The following is a 19460-nucleotide window of genomic DNA, read 5'->3' as shown; positions in this document are numbered from 1 at the left end:
ATGTGTATATGTGTATGTCGTGTCTCTGCGGTTCGTGAGTTTTATTTTTTCTCTTTCCTGATTTCCCATCCTTATCCACTTCTTCTTTTTCTTCTTTCAGATATTCCTTTACCAAACACTTGATGCACTTTCAGTACTAAGACAAAAATTTTTAAATAAAAAAAAAAGAAGATTCGAAATTTCTAAATATAAATTACATGAGAAATAGTCTATTATTGTTAACAAATATTTAGTATATTGGTCGATAAGCGATGGTGAAATTTTTAATTAATTGAAATTAGAGTTTTATTAAAATAATCAAATGTTGTTGGATGATGTTTTAATAAATTCTATTATATGATTTCTTTTGAAAATACGTCTGTTTCTTTTCATATTAGAAAAAGTATTCCTAAGTTGATACTTTTACGTCTTGAAGAAATAACGTAACATTCAAAAGTTTCGAAGAAGAATTATTGATATTTGGAATATCGTTGAAACTTTTGGTTCAGCCTATATTAAAAATTTCTGATATTATTTATTAGCCAAGTCAATATTTCAATTCCCAATCTCGTACCTTGTATATTTTATTAAAAAAAAAAATAAACATAAAAAGTTTCGAAATAAATTTATCGATTTTTAACATAACCTAACAATGTTTATCTATACGGTATTAAAAATTTTTACATTATTTACTGACCAAGGAAAAATTTTAATTCCTACGCTTATATTTGTAAATCTTTCAAGAGAAAAATTAACATATATAAAAAGTTAAACAATAATGTATTAAATTTTTTATAATAACATTGAAACAATTGGTAGAAAAATTTTCGATTTACCTGAAATTAAAAAATTCCAATATTATTTATTGACTAAAATAATATTTTAAATAGATGTAAGCCTCCAACTAATTCAATCGAGCTCAGCGAGCTTTCGTGCATGGATGCTTGCTTGGTTGCTTGGTTGGGTTTATCGTTAGAAAGTGAAATCGTACGTCAAAGAGGATTTATTATTCAGATTCACGTCAAACTTTATCATCGTCCAACGCGCTTCCAAATCGATCGTTGTCCAACCCCCGATAGAAACACTTTCCCATCGCGGAAGTTCCGTTGATACTTTCCCCTTTCGAATTTGAACGACTAACGGATGCGTTTTACGTTATTTGCGATATACGAACCCTCCACCCCCTGCCCACACCCTTCGATTGCGATGCAAGAAAATTGCTTTGACAAAAATATGAGAAATAAAAAATAAACAGAAAACATATCAATCGTATTCATCGTTCGAAAACGAAAAGTCAAATAATTAAATAAACGTATATGTTAATTTTATTATAAATCAAAATAAATCCGAAATATATTTATAAGTTGCCAGGAGAATTCATGCAAGCGGTAAAAAAAATTCATATAATCAAAAGAAATTAGTGTAACTATGGACACGTTTTGTTTTGACTCTAAAACAATATTAGATTTTACTGTTACTTTTTCTTAACTCTTATACTAATAATCTATTGTGTGTAGTATAATAAGTAACAATATTAGAATATTTTATACGTGGATGAGTTATTCACCAATTTAGGTACCTGATATGCATTCATGCAATATACCACATAACAATATCTTTCAACTTCCCGACCCATACTTTATTAAGTTAATTTTGTAGTAGTCCACGCTAATTAGTCCGTAATTATAGTACGTAAACATTATTCCATGCCAACAGTGGGCAAACTGTGGCCCCTGAAGCTACTTTGCGCGGTTTCCGAGACAATATTAGGTTTTATTGTCATTTATCCTAAACTTTTATGTTAATATATCAATATTAGAACTGTTTATATAGAAACAGTTGGTATAAAAATATATCCAAAGTGTAATTAAACTTCTGATTATTAAAAAATCGTATAAAAGGTATTATATATGACTCTTATTATCAAAGAAGTTACCAACTTCAGAACTAATGTGTGTGAAAGCGGTGGAACATTGTATTGCAACGTTATGCCAACCACGTGCTCGTTGTTAGTTATGTCCTCTTTGTTTTTTAATAGTTAGTGTAACTAGAATTGCCAGAATAATTAGAGTAATTAGTAGTGTAGGAGAATCGTAGTGCAGTTTAATTAACAAGGGTTGTATTATGTGCTGTGAGAACTATCTTTATTCAAATGTACCTCATTCATACCTCAATATAACTTAACGATATACGCTAATCACCCTAATCCCTTCTCTCCCATATGTATTATATATGAAATGTATATGCATACTATGTAATATATTCACTATAGTTATTATAATATGGACCACTAGTTTATTCATTTTTTATTATCAGTCATTCTGTATTTTATTTATTATTGTGATACCAAAAAAACCCTTGATCTTTTAATGAATTGTAAAATTATATGAACTCTGATAACGGTATAATGGATTATTTACTGGATAACTAATTTTGATTACTAAGGTATTCCAGATTTTACCGGCTAAATTGTAGAAACATATTCTACAAGTGAACGGACATCACGATGTTCACTTCTAGATCGAAATGAAACCAAATTGTATAATTCAAAATTGATATTAATAAATATAGAAAGATATATGATTAGTATTGTTTTTCTAGTCAAATTTGCTGTTATTTATTTCAATTTCATTTGTTTATTCAAACTTGTTTTATTCAGTTTGTTTATTCAGACATTCTATATATTCTGTATATTTCTAGTATATTGTATTATACTATACTATATATATATGTGTGTGTATGTATAAAAGCGAAAGTTTTGAAGGGACACCCCCTTTAGTTATATCGAACGCAAGGTCAATATCTCTGCTCATCAAAATCCCGTGTATTTTCTCCGGTATTAAGCTGGCAACTATAATTCAGTCGACGGTAGAAACGCATGTCACCACCACCACCACCACTATCAGGACCACCACTATAACAGTTTTCTTCGAGTTACGTGATAAACTGCACCAACGACAATATTTTACCGGTGATACTTCGAATTTATTTCGCTCTTCGAACTACCACAGAACTATGGCGGACCACCCACCCTGTTTTGTACGATTTCCTTCTATTGTGTATCAAGAGAGAAAGAGAAACACACGGTGCAGAATATTAAGTAAATTTTCTATATCTCTATCACTTCCTATCTCTTCCCTCTTTCTCTCTTCGAGATTCCAGAAAATTTATGAACAGAAGTAATAACCTAAAGTTTATTCAAGATTGTTAAGAATCACTTATTTGAATTCCTGTTAACCAAGCAACCACCCCACTCTGAATTTACATACTCACTCTTCGAAAAATATATCTTTTCTTTTCTTTTATTATTTTCTTTTTCTTCTCAACTCTTTTCGTTTATACTCCTCCCTTTACTACTATCCTCTTTATTTTTCTTCCTTACGAGGGTTAACGTACAGTCAAAACGTTTGAAGGATTGAAAAGAATGTTGAATTAAAGCACGCTTTTATTACACCTACGTACTTTTAAAACTTCTTTCACACGAGTATATACGTACGAGATAGGAGTATGATACTGAATTTGCATGTACACCCAATGGAAACGTTCACACGACAATTCTCTTGAGATACTGTTAAATGTGATGATACTGATCTCGTGAATCCAAGTAACCTTGGCTGTTTGCGATATTTTTTCTTCAATCAAAACGTTGAATCTAATTTACATGGGAACTCAGAGTTCACCAATAATCCAATTTTTCGAGTTTAGAATATACAAAATCTTACACACAGAGAAAGTAAAGTTATTAATTTTTTTTTTTATAGATGGTTAAGTAAAGAACAAATGAAGACTCCAAAATTTCAAACTTGGATGTACATATCATATACGTATCCATATAACAATACAGAGAGTAAATCAATAAGAAATATTATTTAGAATACCACCTATTTTTTAATAACACGTTCATGCTGATGGATAAAAAAATTCAATAACATATAATATAATAAATTTGAAATAATTCTCAATAAGATATAAATATGAAATAAAAAATCAAATTGTATGCATTCTCAATGTATTTTTTTAAATTTATTAAAATATTTGTCATTAAATAAATTTATTAATACATTTTTAGATGAATCACACACACACACACACACACATTTAATATTATTAATTAATTTCTTTTTATATCATTAATGTTGTCATTGTATACTATGTTACATGTATCTGATATTTGTATTTCTATGTGAAACCAGCCTTATATTTTATTATAATAGATCACGTGAATGTAAGAACAGATTGATGGTCTCGTTCCGTTTAGAGCTTTAATTTAAACGTTTACCTACGATAACAAACTTTTGACCACAAACTTTATGAAACTAGGACAAGCTCTGGGGAAGCTTCTCTTCCATAAAAGCTGGACGTTTAAATAGACGAATATAATCGCGATGGAACTCGAAATGTTCCTCGAACATTCTCCAATGCAATACCTAAATGTTTAATAAACTATTCTTATAATTCGATAAAATAATTTCCTTTGTTCGATATTTGAACAATTTATGAATATATTGCGTAGATTATAAAATATTTGTAAAAATATTTTCATACTTATATTTTTTTTACTATAGTTAATTAAAGGGATAATTATTGGAAAAATAAATTAAACATCGGGCACAGAAAACGATTTTCAAAAGATTTTAAAAATTTGTATAAATTTTGCATTAAAATACGAAGAAACTTTTTCCCCGAGAGAATATTAATCGTCGCGAACATTAAGGTATAAGGGGATTGATTATTATATTGCAAATATACTTTTCTTACGTAACATCTGTGATATTCTCTCAATTTTAATTGAATCAACGACAGCTGCTGTCGATATCGAAAAAGTGTCTACGAGACCGAGTAACCGCGGGCTATTCAAACGGATTTAACAAAGAGTTACGTTTCTATATCGGTATTGGATGGTTATTCGAGCGTACTCGTTTATAATATGTGTATATGTGTGTTATTTTACGTATCTGAAGATATTTTTTTTATGTCTGTATGTAGGTGCGTATATACATATATATATATATATATATATATATCGAACAGTAGCGTTCCATTTTCAAACGGCACGCTTAAAGCTCAATTATTTGTTAATGCTCTCGAATGAAATTACTTTTAATCGAGAGCCCTGTATATTTTCACTTAATTATCCTATGGCCATTAGCGAGAACATTTTAACTCGTTACTACACGCCAGCTAAAGAGGATACACGATATATTTGATAATAAATCGTTACGTTACGTTGCGTTCCGTTTTCGTTTCGTTTCGTTTCGTTTAGTTTAGTTTCGTTCATTCGTTCATTAAATGATAATATCTCTTCGATCGAAACGAGAAATTACAATTAAATCTGTTTAGAGACCTAATGAAAATAATAGATCATTTATAGAAATGATTTTGCGATGAGTTAATCTAAAGAGAGAGAGAGAAAGAGAGATATCTATATAGAGACGAATTAACATTTAGTCGAATTATCTAAATTATTATTTCAATGTGCATATGAATGTAGAGAAAGTTCATACGAAATGTGAATGTCAAACAGTTCAAACTAAATCTCTTCAATACATACAAAACGTATATATGCATTTATATGCGTGTACATAAAATACCGAATGAAATTATTTGAACAGAGTAAATTTTCCTATAATATTCTCTATATATGTTTCTGTGCAGAGAGAAAATGTGTATACGATTATTCAATTTATTTTTATTTATTAATATATCATTTAAATGTAAAATTTAAATAGATATATTGCAATATATGAAGTAGAAATTAGTGTACAATTAAAAAAAAAAAAAAAGAAAAAAGAAGTTTTTAATAATTAAAAATAGTTTTTAGCTGAAAATGAACTGAAATAAAATAAAATAAAGAATCTCAATTTGACCAAATAACAGTTATTAAAGAAAAATGTAATTTGTACCAATAACTTTTTTTTTTTATCCTGTACCCAATATACGAGCCCACATACGATACAAATATATACTTATGGTCTCGCAAAAAAAAAAAAAAAACAACTTATATCCAAAGAGGGGTAAAGATAAAAGAAGAAAAAGAAAAGAAGTACTTAAGTACTTACCTTGTAAGATGTCCGCGAAAATAAGGAGGAGGCATAGCAGGAGAGACAGTTTCCTGGAATCCCCAGCTTCCATGTTGCACGTTACTGTTGCCGTCTTCTTTCGTATTTATTTCTATCTATATATATACGTGTCTCTTTCTTTATATATTATGACAAAACTTTAGTTTCTTTTTCTTATCCGACCGTACACACACAAAAGCCCGATTTGATTAACACTTTATAACACACAGAGATATACACACACGAGAAAAAAAAATAATAAATAATAAACACAAAAAAGTCAAAGACTCGAAGAAAAAAATTAATTAGAACAACGACAATTTTATAATTAAATTAATGATTTTTATCTGGCTGTTTTAACGATTATCCAATCTGTTTCAAATAATTCCGCGTTATTTTTCGTTATTTGAAAAAGATTTATCAGCAGTCAAACGCTTTGTGCTTCCACCTTTGAAAACGCGCGATAAAGCACGCTTTCAAATATTTCGCGCGGGCTTCGCGCTTATATTCAAAAAAAAAAAAAAAACGTTCTATCGAGACCACGTTACCTATTCTTTTTTAAAACTTACTTATTTCAATACTATTATGTCCAGACTTGTCCATTATTCGTGTCTCATAAGAATAGAGAATTTTCTGCAAACGTTGACAAAATTATCGTCCATCTTGTTTTATCAATATTCAAATTTGTTCAATTACGCGCCGAGATTCGAATCATTTGAGAAGAAAATATATCTCTGAAAACGTTTCCAATCACGATTGACGATTGTCGTAAAAGATTAAAAAATTAAAACGTATTACTGTTTAATTCACTCGACGTACACAAAGTTGAATTAAATACGAAAGAATTTTCGAAAATTACGTTTCGGTTTTAAAGACGATCGAAATGATTTGTTCGCGTTTTCAATTAATTCATAAAATTCATTTTCTACGTTAAACAGATCATCACACAAATGTTACAACTATTATTCAATTGTTCGATTTTTTTTGTTAATAAAGATTCGAATGTTGTTATCACTAAATATCAGTATAACGCGTGCGACCTTTTTTATCTTCGTAAAAAATGAAAGAAAACCATCCGATCCACTTGCAACGATGTGCTGCACGAGACTGGCATCCCCTCCGTTGTGGTACTGCTCGATGGATTCAAGATGGCGCATCCAGTTCGCGCAGCTTCTCACCCTCTCTCTCACGCGTATTATATCCCTCTCTATCTTCTATCTTCTCCATCTCAACCAATAGAAATGCCTCTGTTCGTTACTTTCGATCCCTTCCTCTCTTCTTTAATGCTTCGCAACAAGTTGCAGTTGAATCGTGTAATGCACACGTTGATCTTTCATGTATTGTTCTAGTTCTTCCTACTTTGTTTTTATTTACATTTCTTTTTTCTTTTAATGCGATATAGAGTATGTTTAAATATTTAAAATACTATATGCCGATTAATATGACAGTTTATAACTAACAATAAATCAAAAAATGAATCTTATGGTTTATTATTTAACACGTTGAACGTCACGCGAATTCTTAAGGAAATCTCAGTCATGCCATGCGCGTTATTTAGTATTAAAGAAATAGTAATATTATTAAATATAAACATTTTTTTTCATTTTTTGACTTATTGTTACTGTCATGATTAATATCACATATATCAACAATTATTTTCAATGATACCGTAATCTTTTTTTTTCTCTATCAAAAGATCTAAGTTTATCTTCATTTATATGTGAGTACATCTATATAGATCAAAATTATACTGCTAAAAAGACGACATGTTATTAATTATCTTCTTCGTTTTCCTGGATCCTCGGATACTGTGCTCGAAGCATCGGAACTGTAGCAAACACTTTGCTAAAAATAATAAACGAAAAGATAAAAAATAAAATGCAATAACTATTTTTCAAATCTCCTCTTCACTCGCACACTCATACACACGTACATCTTACGTTTATATTAAAAAATATTTACGATGCTTACCCTGAATATTGTTCGTTCTACCGGAGAACTCGAAGGGGATGCTGAAGTTGATTTCACGTACTTTTTCCTCCTTTAACAAATAAAAACGTATCTCTAAATAGAATTTTGAAAAATATTGAATTGATGCATAAATAATTACGATTTTTATTATTTTTAATTTGGCATTAATTTTATCTAATTACTATCATGTAATAAACCATTGCAAAGGGTGCATTTGACAATACTAAGTTTCTATTATCTAGTATTGTAGGATTTTAATTCTTAAATTAATCCTTAAAAAAAACACACACAATTTTATACAATTTTATTGTATAAGTTTAAATTAAGAGTTAAGAAAGAATAAACTGTTGAAAATATAAATCTTGATTTTAAACAAACAGCTGACAAGTAAAAAAATTGCGCGATAGAAATGAAAAAAGCCTTGATTTATTGGCAATAATTAAAGATTCATTACTTAACCAAATTCACAACTGAAGAAATTACAGTATAACATATTATTGATCATTCAACAATATAACTCGACATTTAAAGTATAATACTTTTTGAAACTCGCTATTAAAAAAGCATAATTATGTTTGCACCAACCCAATAGGAAATGTTTGTATAACTTTGTTTGTTTGTTTGTTTTTATTATTCATCTTACTGGCAAACTCTGCTTCCAGGTATTGTGTCTTTACTGCTGTAACTAATAGCAGCTAAACAACGTTCCTCGTCGTATCGATCCTGACAGCCTCCAGGACATCGTCCGAACTTGTTTTTGTACCATTCCTTTAGCTTTTCTATCGGTCCCTTCGGGACGATCGTTTTCGAGGTGCGCCTTTCACCCTTAGAATAATCTGTATTTTTGTATAACACTGCGACACTAGAAAAATAATCGTATTAAAAGGATTATTCTTGCGCTTAGTTTACAATATTAATGTAAGAAATAAATTTACGGTGTGTTCGGTGATTCACACGGCGAACATTCCTCCGAGTGTCTACTGAGATATCTGTAGCAAACTAAACTCAAACCAACCAACAACCAAACCAATAACGCGCTCACTACTGCGATTATAATCAATTCGGTAGTTCCAAACATTATAGCTTCACTATCTAAACATGAAAATAAATGATTAGATACTGTATATCAACAATTTGATTTAATTACTAATCTTTACCTTTATAAAGGGGTGATACATCATCGATTGGCACGCTATTAAGTTCGACCTCCATTCTTGGCAATACTCCATTAAAACTACTTTTCATTTTCTTATTTCTTTCATTACCTCAAGAAAAAAAAACCCACAAATCTGTTCTTTTACGATATAACAGGTAACCAAGTAAGTTCGTGCCGTTTCTAAGCTTGTATATCGTTTATTTTTATTGATTAAAACTGCACGAACTTTCTTGTTTATCTGATATATTCATAAAACCGAATGGAATTTTGTTTCTTTGTTTTTTTTTCAGGACTTCATTTTAGTGTACACATATACCTGTTTTTTCCAGAGTGAATATGATTCTAGAAACTCCGCCAAATGCTGGATACCATTTTTCATCGTTCAAACGTTCTTTTACCTATAACGTAACATAATATTTAATTCTCTTAATTTTCTCGATTGAAACGAAATAAAAAAAAATAAATAATAAAAAAAAAAAAAAATAATAAAACTCACAACGTACTGATTGCTGCAGCCAAGAGAAGAAGTTACTATTAAAATGATCCAACGCAGCTTTTGTTTTTGACCTCGATACAATACACTTCACGCTAGCCATGTAATATTTGACGAGAACGAATGCCGATCGCGCAGAATATAAAGACTGAAGACTGTTCGATTTGAATGGTACTGCGATACTGTTAAATATTATTCAATTATATTAATACGAGACGAAAAATATAAATAAAACATTAAGAATACATTTGAGGATTGAAATTTATAGATAAACCTGTTCGGTTCAGTTTCGTCATCCAAAAAAGGAATTGGAACGATCGCTGATTCATCGATATTGGAAACATCGTTGTATCCTTCAATTGAAGATTTCAAAAATTATTATTAATTATCCTTAATATTATGAAATGTTTAATAAATATACAAAATGTTTTGTAACTGATATACAAATACACAAATAGAATACAATAAATTATAAAACTTATTTTTCTCGAAAACAAAGCCTTACGTATACAAATTTTATTCTATATTTTTTATTTAGTTTTTCATGTACAAACATCCCCTGCTCGCTTGTACCAGCAGTTACAAGACACCCTGTATATATATATATTTGTATTTTTAAAGTTTTATTTTAACAATTAAAAAAAGTAAAACTAATCATTATAATATAAAAATACCTGCATGTAAAAATCTTCTCAATCTAATTCGAGAAACAAATCGTTTTATCTTTCTACGAGCGTGTCTTTTTTGTAAATGACGATTATTGTTAACGCCACGAATAGGAAAAGTAATTAATCCATTACAAGCTACGGAAGATTCCGATGGTGTCGTTATAATTAGCGACATTTTCGTAGGTTTAATTTCAGGACGAGGTTTTGACCAACCAAAACCATTCGTATGAAGAAAATCTTTTAATTCGTCGTAAAGCTCAAAAAGTTTTCTTGCGTTATGGTACTTGATATTTCCTGCATAATACGATTGTTTGGTAAGTGGTAATATATAAGCTCGCAAATAACCACCCATTACATCGGCCAGAGCTTTCAACATCAAGTGTTTCGATTTTCCTATTGAAAGCTTACGTACGGACTCGAAACAAATATGAAAATAATCCATTAACAAAGCTATGTACTGATCGTTCTGATAATCAATGATATTCACCTATAATGTCACAATAAATTTGATACGTAATAATCATCTTAAATAACATCGCGTTAAGAGTTGTTATGCAATGTTTAATGGATCAAAAAACAACTGTATTTCATGTATTCTCTCGAATTCAATAATTGCTGATAATTAATCAAAACTGCATAACAACTCAAATTCTCTTGTTATCTCATTATCATCATCACATATAATTTATACCTTAGGTAAAATATCTTGAAACATACGTCGACTATTCAAAATAGTAAATTCTTCGTTTGTCCAACAACGTTTCATGCAATCACCTCTCTCAAACAATACGGTACCAATGTTCTCGTTATTTCTCAAAACTTTGTTACCTGTTGTTCTACATTAATAATACAGGTACTATAATAAACAGGAGTATAATAAAGCAGCATTATTATATTTTTCGATTTTAATTCGAACATTATTGTTTTACATAATATTTTTTACATATACTTAATAATAATGCAAGTATGATAATATTCGTTAACAAGTTAACCATGATTGACGAATATACTCGTCATACAGAAAAAGTAATTACTATTTGCTATTTAATACTAGATTTACGGAAATTTTATTGATTGAATGATACGAATATATATTTGAAACTATTTCCCCCTCAGCATTCTAATTTTTAAATGTTGTATAATGTATACTACAAAATACGTATTTTTTTTTATTCATCAATTTCCTAGTTATTTCTTCCTTTACCCGTAAACCTACTGTTAAATTGCAATTTTAGTACAAACTAAAAGATATTCGTAAATTTCAAAATGTTAGGAATATTTGGAGACCCAGACAAAAAACAAAACAAAAACAATTAATAATTATTATAAAAATACTATATATATATATAATCTAACAAAGTAGAACAAATTTAGTCAACTAAACCTAACGCTACACATCTAATGGGAAAGATTATATACCAAGCACATCTTTAAGAAATAATCCTGCAAAAATGAAAAAATAAAGATATTAGTGTTCAACTTGCGAAGTGCCACCGTGTTTTGTACCTTTCTTTACTCAATATCATTCAACAACAGCAGATTCAATTTTCAATTAATCATTTTTCTAAGTGATTGATTTCTTACAATAAATGTTAATTGTAAAATTATTTATTTAAAAAGAAAAAAATAAAATTAGGATTTTTTATTACAACTTAAATCAATATTATAATAACTAACTACACATACTCTGTATTGGACGAGTATATTCGTCATCGTTTTATTTTGACGACACAATTAAAGTACACACTTTATAAAGAGATTACCACAACTAATTGGTTAATCTCACGTTTCCTATCTTTTGTAATTAATTTTTTGTTGTTGAAGACATTAGGTGATACGTTCTGAAATATAATTTAAACACATATACGAATTAGATACCTTTGTTTGTCAGAAGTTATACTTATTACAAGTATTAAAAGAAACCATAGAAAATGTGGTTTCATGCTCCGTACGAACAAATCTCGATTATCTATCCGTACAATTTTTTCTTTGTATTTTTTTGTCTAGCTTTTCAAACAAATGCTTTCCTCAAAAATCGTTTTATAACTTTATTTCAATCAATTTCTTTATCCCCTTCCGTCACGATTTTGTCGTCCATTTCTAACACGGCAAACTTCACATTTGAGATTAAAATCGAATAAACATTTTATAAAAAAAAAAAATATAATATTGTGATCTATATAGATATTATACCTATATTGCAAATTTGTTAGTTATTTCAAATCACAGTACATATCAATAATAAAACAAATACAACATAAAAATGAAACGAATATACAGTAATTCACGGAAGCATTTGAACACTTAGCAAAAAATATTGTATTAATTATAAGTATTTTATAAGACACTCATATCGGAAATGTTGTATAATGTACTTATAATAAATAAAATATTTCATGGTAAGTGTTCAAATACTTTTGTGAGTCACTGTAAATATCCATAAAAAAAAGAATATACTTCTGATGGCTTAATCATGATTTTTCTAATAAATAACTTAAGCCTAATCGTTTATAATAGTAATATTATAATTTCAAAATGCGTATATTACTTTCAAATTTTGTAAAAGTAAAAATGGAAAGATTAGGACGACTTCATTTTACATAAAAATCGTAAATGTAACATTTTGACTTCGTCGGTGTTCAACTTAACAACACCTTCCTGATTGTCTATTGAAAGTAAAGTTCCTACAGCTTCTCGTTCTTCTCCAACAATTACTTTTACTCGGTCTCCTCTTGAAGGTACTACAGGTTCCAATTGATCGCAAACCAAATTTACGACTCTGTCTTCCACGGGTAGAAACACAGCGCACATACCGGCCTAATTGATTAGAAATTATTTTAATAAATTAATTGGCGATAATAAATTTTATGAATGGGATAAAATTATTTGTAATACTCACAGAAATTCCTCTTATTATACCCTGCTGTCCTACTAATGCAGGATCCGGATGAGAATCTCGGATTCGTACTTCTATATCTGTTGTGTGCCATTCAGTATTATTAATCATTCCAGAACCAGATCCAGCATCTAAACCTGATCCTGGTGTTTGTGGATTATAAGGACTTCCTGCTACTCCTGTAATACAAATTAATATCATTTAATAAAACAGGATATTTTCTTTTATGAAATATTTGACCAAATCAAACACAATGTTTATTATTCTTCTTCAAAACAATATTATTATTTTTAGTAAGTTTTGACATAAAAAAGAATTCATTTTTAAAATATTTATATTTAAATGCGAAATAAATATTTTAACACGTTCTGTGTTAGGTTGATTTTCAGTGGCTTTCCGTTAAAGCGAAATACTTAAATAGAAAATAAAATGACATGCTGGATTCCTAATATTGAGTAAAATATGTATTGTCTTACCTGGTGTCATAGGACTGTAACCCATTGGTGAGGGAGTAGCGAATGCTCCATGAGGACTTGTAGTATATCCAGTTCCACTTGGTGATGGTGTAGCAACGTAACCTGCAGGACTTGGACTTGCAGTCGCACTACCAGCAGGACTAGGACTGGGTTGGTATGTACTAAAACTTTGCTCAGATCCATACATAGTACCTGGTGTTTGAGGAGTGAACGGGCCACCAGTAGAAGGATAACCAGATACGTATCCTGGCGAACCAGCTTCTTCCATGCCATAACCATCGAAGTCGTTTGTTCTCGCAGGTGTATTGGTGATTGTAGGATCCCAAGCACCTGACTGACCAGGTGTCCGTGAACCATCATGGGATGGAGTCATAGAGCCATAATGAGGTGTACGTGAACCATCTGTAATAGAAATGTAATCGATTATTTTTAATGGTTGATATTTATTGGTTAGTATTTTATAATAAAATAGTAATATCGATGATATATAATTGTAAATGACACTTACTTTCGTACATAGGTGTTTGAGATCCATGCATAGGAGTTTTCGAGCCATCTCTCGCATACATTGGTGTTTGTCCACCAGCCGTATATGCTGGTGTACGACTGTAACTGCTGAAACCACCATCTTTTGTTGGTACTCCAACGTTTGCTATGTGAGATCTATCCACAGATATTGTTTGACACGTAGAATGTAGTTCTACGCGTGCAGTATTTTCTGTAGCATCTTTAACTATGCCTACGTTTCCTTTATAAGGCCCACCAGTTATTTTTATTGTAGTTCCTATTAACTCCCTGTCTCTTCTTGTACCTCCACCGCGACCTCTACCTCTACCACCACCACCACCACCTCGGCCCATTCCACCCCTATTATAAAAATTATTTACATATTTATTATATTATATTATACATTATAAATATCAAATGAAATTAAAAGTATCGAAAAAAATCTTTTCATTTTTATTATAAAACTTAAAATTGAAATTATTTAAAAATGTAACAAATAAAAGATTTGATACCAACCCACTGGGATGCATCGGAGATGCAATTCTTGGTGACATAAAGCCTGAGATTGGTGACATAGATGTAACACCTGATTTATTTCCACCAGAAAGTTGTAAATGTCTTGTTTTACATACGAATATGCCTCCATTATCAACGAACATTCTTGAATGTAAAAATGCAAAACTTCTATAAAGATGTTTTATTTCTCCACCTCTTCCTGCGTGTGGTCCATCGACTACTTTAACAATGTCTTTTTTTTGTATTGGATTTTGTTGTGAATCTAACGCAACTGCGTTTCTATTCTCTCGACGTTTCGTTAATCCTTGTGGTCTTGCTTCGATTACTTTACCGTGCATGGAAAGAACATGGAAATTCTCACGTTCAAGACGAACTATAACGCCAACTGTTTGAGCATCAAGTTGAACTAAATCACCCCACTGAAACTGGCCTAAACTATCAACACCAGTTGCCATATCCGAGCATAATTGTAAATCTCTGGGAAGCACTTCCAATTCGTGCATTGATAAATCAGAGAACAAAACAATTCTGTTTGGTTCTACTCTAACAATCAAACCAGTGTCTCCTTCGTATCTTCCAGCAACTACCTGGTAAAATCAAACATTTGTTCGAATTGATCTTATAAAAAAAACAAACTTTAAACAAATACAACTACTATAATTATTATTGTTACTGTTAATACTTATAACTGCCATCCTTATAATATTAATTATTATAAATTATATTTTGTACTATATAAAAACTAAAACTTATACTTACTTTAACATGATCACCCATAACAAAATATTTCCTTAACTCGCATGATCGGAATTCTAAAGCATCTTTCAGTTCTTCATGTTTTGGCATAACCATTATTAGATTTCCATCTATTGAGACTATTTTGCCTTGCAAATTTATCAATTCACCCTCACATACTTCTACGTTATCACCATTGCTGAAGGAATGTGTTACCGCTTGATCTTCTTTTCCAGCAGGTGTTCCTGTTGCTGGAGCTCCACTTAAATCTATTTCAACACCTTCTGGTGCTTCTTCAAATCTCTCTAATTCTGAAAGAGACGGTTTAACTCCTTCTGCTACAATAGCACTTGTCGTGAAATTTTTATACAAAAATCTGAAAACATAATCAAAATTTTGGATATAAGAAAATATAATATTAGAAATTAATAGAATAATTAAACAATGCACAATATATAACGCATATAACACACTAGAAATACGCACAAATGCATATGCATTATATTAAATATATTTACCCTTTTCGACTATATCTGTTCCCTTCAAAAATTAAGAAATCTCCATCGCTAGTAACTTCACCTCCAATAGCTCGAATTGCTTCAGGATTAAATGGTTTCGCAGGTGGTCTTCTCTTTTTCTTTCTTTTCAAAGCTTCTGATTCACTTTGAGCTGTTCTCAATGCACCACGAGGCCGAGTATAATCTATTCTTGGTAATAATTTTAAGTGCACTTGATTTTGCGCCAAATCAACGTAATCTACTTGTGCTATGTCATCCTTATAAATGCCTCTTTTTAATCGGACCCACTGTTTAGCCTTTAATCCTGTCTGTTCTTTAACGACTCTTAATACATCAGTCATTTCTTTAATCGGCACCATCTGTTGTTTCCATATTCCCATTCTTAAATTACCTACATTTTCTATGGCAGCTTTTATGTGAGGTTGTTTATATGCTTCTATATAAATATAACCTTTTACGCCTTCCGGTACAACAACTGATTTAATTTGAAGCGGTTCCCCTACAAGAAAAAATGTCAATCAAATAATTAATTCGAATATTTATTTTATTAATTCAAATTAAAATGAAATGGAAAACATGTAATACCAGAAAATTGATATGTAATAAACTTTCGCATCAATAAAAGCGCTGTTGCTTTTTCTTCTCCAATACGACATTTGACCATCCAAAGATTAGGATCTTTAACTCCAGGAAGTAAAGTTTGTTGAGTTATTTCATCGCTCATTTCTTCACCACCATCACCGAAGTGACGAGCAGCTGCAGATTCATCTGCGTACTTTTTCCTCAAATATTCTTCTATTTCATCTTCTTTCTGAGAGCTGATAAAAATTATTTTAAATGAAAAATGAGTGTTAATTATAAGACATATAGTGTTGTCCCGGGATCCGGAAGTGACAATTATAAAACATATGGTTCTGTTACCCCCCCCCCCCCAGACGAGCCTCTAAAAAGTGTAAAGTCCAGATCTCTCTGTAGCTTCACCCAAAAACAATCAGGTCGCCTGGGAATGGCCTTCTTACCTTTTTTTCCCAGAAAAACTCAGGCCAGCTAGCAACAAGATGTTATAATTTCTAATATGTTAAATATTAAAACTTACTCCCAAAGATTAGTGCCTCTACGTCTTCCTTCAATTTCTCTCGCAGTAGGTCCTAATTCATCCACTTCATTCCCTACGATACCAATTTCTTGAGCTCCTTCCTCCCATTCTTCGTCATCTTCAACTTCATCATCTACTTCAGCTTCATCAATGATAAATCCACCAAATCTATCTTTTTTCTTTTTCTTTCTAGGCCTATCATCATCTTCTTCTTCTTCTTCATCGTATTCGCTACTGCCATCCAGATCTTCACCTATAATCATAGAAAACTTCTATAGATTTCATTCACTAGATGATATACAGTGTGAACCATTAAATTGATGATCAGTTCAGATTATTCTGTTGTTAATAGATCAATGAAAAATTATTTTATATAGTTTAACATGGCTCAATAAAGATAATTATGAAATTTTTTCGTTAATTCTTTTTTAATTCAATTTTCTTACTATATTAAAAAGCTGAAGATAGATTTTAAAAATTTTGTATCGATAAGGGTTAACAATAAATTGATGATAATTGAAACCATTTCAATTTTGTGAATCAATTAATATTGAATGTATTCAAATTAGCTTACCTTCTGGTTCATCTTCTGGTTCCACAACCTCTTCTTCGTCGGATCTAACTTCTTCAGCTTCGTCAGCTTTATCGTCTCCATCTTCTGACCTAAATGTGCAAATATGGTAGATACAAAGAAATAAAAACTGAGCATTGTATGAATTACAATTTATCAAGAAAATAAACAAATTCACTACGTACCCGGATCCTGATCTAGAACGTGATCGAGACCTTGAAGGACTCCTAGAAGGTGATCTGGAAGGACTTCTGCTACGAGAAACGCTACGATTTTCTTCCTGTTCGCTTTCACTACCTCTACCACCATGATCACTTTCATTATCGGAAAAATTACTTCCCTCTGATTCAGACATTTTTCTTTTTTTATTTAAATAATCAACTTGTTTAAACTATTATCATAAGAAATATAAACGTTAATGCCACGAATATATTTGCTCAAAATTATATTAATGGAATTCAAAATAAAACAAATACTCTTGAGGTTACGTCCACGTTGATTTTATAAACGTTACTTTTATAACATTTCCTAACAGTACTATTAACTTAACGAAGTGTTTGAATTGCCAGGAGTACCAACAGCATTATCGAGAAAAATCGCTCAACAATTCTAATGTGGCGCCACTAGTCAGTCACAAGGAAACATAAGCGCGCCCTCTTTTCTTTAAAGTAGCTCACATTTCTGGTCGTTAAGGGACACCACTAGTGTGAAATGTTGAAAAAATTGATTTTTTGCATATTTCGATAGTCTATATCTTTAAAAATAACATACTAATATTTCAAATGCATATCTCAAATAGTTTTTGAGTTTGTGTCGTCTCAGCCAACTCCCGTTAGTAACGTCAGATGGCAGCTCGATCGACATAGAGGGCATCACGAGCGCCAGAGGTAACGGCATAACCACTAGAGGAGCGGACGCGCTAGTTCATGTATTAGCCCGCTGTAGATAAGTAGATTCCTACTACATATTTTATTTCCTTATTATTTTATATTAATATATATTATTCCTACTACAGAATTTTTAGTTCTTTTGTGAACTTTTAATGTATATATTTATACAATAATGATTTTTAGTGTTTTATTTTTATGTAAAAATAATATTTTATAGTTCTTTATAATACAGCGTACTTTTTGTCTCCAGCATTAAATTCTGTGTTTCGATAAAAAATACCACAAAAACTATCAATCTAGCAACTCTATGATGTATAAAAAACGGGAACCTATGTTTGGATTTGATGTCATTACTTTTGTTTTATAAAACCATTTTAATAATCTACAAAAGGATTCTTAAGACCTTCTATTTCGTTAATGCATATTTGACTCTCTCTTTTTATCACTGAAAGGAGTGCGCTATAGTTGTTTTTCTTAGACGTTTATGAAACTTAATAAATTTATATGGGTTCGTTAGGGCTACAGACATTGTATAAATATATTACTGTTATTATAATATATATTAAAAGTTATTAATTGTTCATACTTAATAATTGCTTTTTGATGGATTCTTTATTGAGTTAGAGGATAACATAAATATACATTACTTCAAGTTTCAATAAAAATATCTTAATTAGTTAAATACAATTCATTTTTAATTCATTTGGTAACATGAATACAAGATGATGCAATGCAATGAATATATAATGACATTATTAGATTATGAATAATATATATATATAGATATATATATATTAACAAGAACATTGTGATATAATGTTTTTTAGTGCACAACTATTCCATAGTTAAGAATATCATGTACAGTGTTAATAAGAAAATATCATCTGTAAGCTGTTCGACTAGTTAAAAAAATACATCATTCGTTGTTT

General features: G+C 30.4%; 3 protein-coding genes across 3 annotated transcripts in view; all 3 read right to left on the bottom strand.

The window, feature by feature from the left end:
* The window catches only part of LOC106786823 (tyrosine-protein kinase transmembrane receptor Ror), a 208999-nt gene extending 201849 nt beyond the window's left edge, over nt 1-7150 (bottom strand). The window contains exon 1 of the mRNA XM_014748620.1: nt 6039-7150. Coding sequence (XP_014604106.1) covers nt 6039-6111 — 73 coding nt within the window. The 5' untranslated portion in view covers nt 6112-7150. The remainder of the gene's footprint in view (nt 1-6038) is intronic.
* Nucleotides 7151-7814: 664 nt separating this feature from the next.
* Nucleotides 7815-11131, bottom strand: LOC106786821. The gene is made up of 9 exons (XM_014748618.1): nt 11018-11131; nt 10333-10813; nt 9933-10011; nt 9669-9840; nt 9482-9563; nt 8945-9101; nt 8653-8871; nt 8010-8079; nt 7815-7883 (listed from the first exon to the last, which is right to left on the bottom strand). Exons 1-9 carry the CDS (start codon nt 11090-11092, stop codon nt 7815-7817), a joined length of 1404 nt encoding a protein of 467 aa, XP_014604104.1. The 5' UTR covers nt 11093-11131.
* A 1737-nt stretch (nt 11132-12868) lies between these two features.
* Nucleotides 12869-18194, bottom strand: LOC106786834 (transcription elongation factor SPT5). Its single transcript, XM_014748657.1, has 11 exons — nt 17827-18194; nt 17645-17733; nt 17071-17323; nt 16560-16792; nt 15975-16473; nt 15481-15832; nt 14722-15308; nt 14207-14565; nt 13699-14100; nt 13226-13401; nt 12869-13143 (listed from the first exon to the last, which is right to left on the bottom strand). Exons 1-11 carry the CDS (start codon nt 17994-17996, stop codon nt 12907-12909), a joined length of 3357 nt encoding a protein of 1118 aa, XP_014604143.1. The 5' UTR covers nt 17997-18194; the 3' UTR covers nt 12869-12906.
* Nucleotides 18195-19460: the final 1266 nt, after the last annotated feature.

This window comes from Polistes canadensis, unplaced genomic scaffold (genome assembly GCF_001313835.1).
Source record: "Polistes canadensis isolate GaletaPanama2010 unplaced genomic scaffold, ASM131383v1 scaffold_84, whole genome shotgun sequence".
Lineage (NCBI taxonomy): Eukaryota > Metazoa > Arthropoda > Insecta > Hymenoptera > Vespidae > Polistes > Polistes canadensis.
Note: the sequence above shows the minus strand (reverse complement) of the source record. Positions and strands in the feature narration are given on the sequence as shown.

Coding starts and splice junctions, on each gene's coding strand:
- LOC106786821 (XM_014748618.1), bottom strand. CDS start 11,092: ATGAAACGTTGTTGGACAAACGAAGAATTTACTATTTTGAATAGTCGA. Junction 10,012..10,332: donor GAGAAGATTTTTACATGCAG/GTATTTTTATAT, acceptor CTTCAATTGAAG/GATACAACGATGTTTCCAAT. Junction 9,841..9,932: donor GACGAAACTGAACCGAACAG/GTTTATCTATAA, acceptor AATATTTAACAG/TATCGCAGTACCATTCAAAT.
- LOC106786834 (XM_014748657.1), bottom strand. CDS start 17,996: ATGTCTGAATCAGAGGGAAGTAATTTTTCCGATAATGAAAGTGATCAT. Junction 15,833..15,974: donor AACAGATATAGTCGAAAAGG/GTAAATATATTT, acceptor TTATGTTTTCAG/ATTTTTGTATAAAAATTTCA. Junction 14,101..14,206: donor TCAAACACCTATGTACGAAA/GTAAGTGTCATT, acceptor TTTCTATTACAG/ATGGTTCACGTACACCTCAT.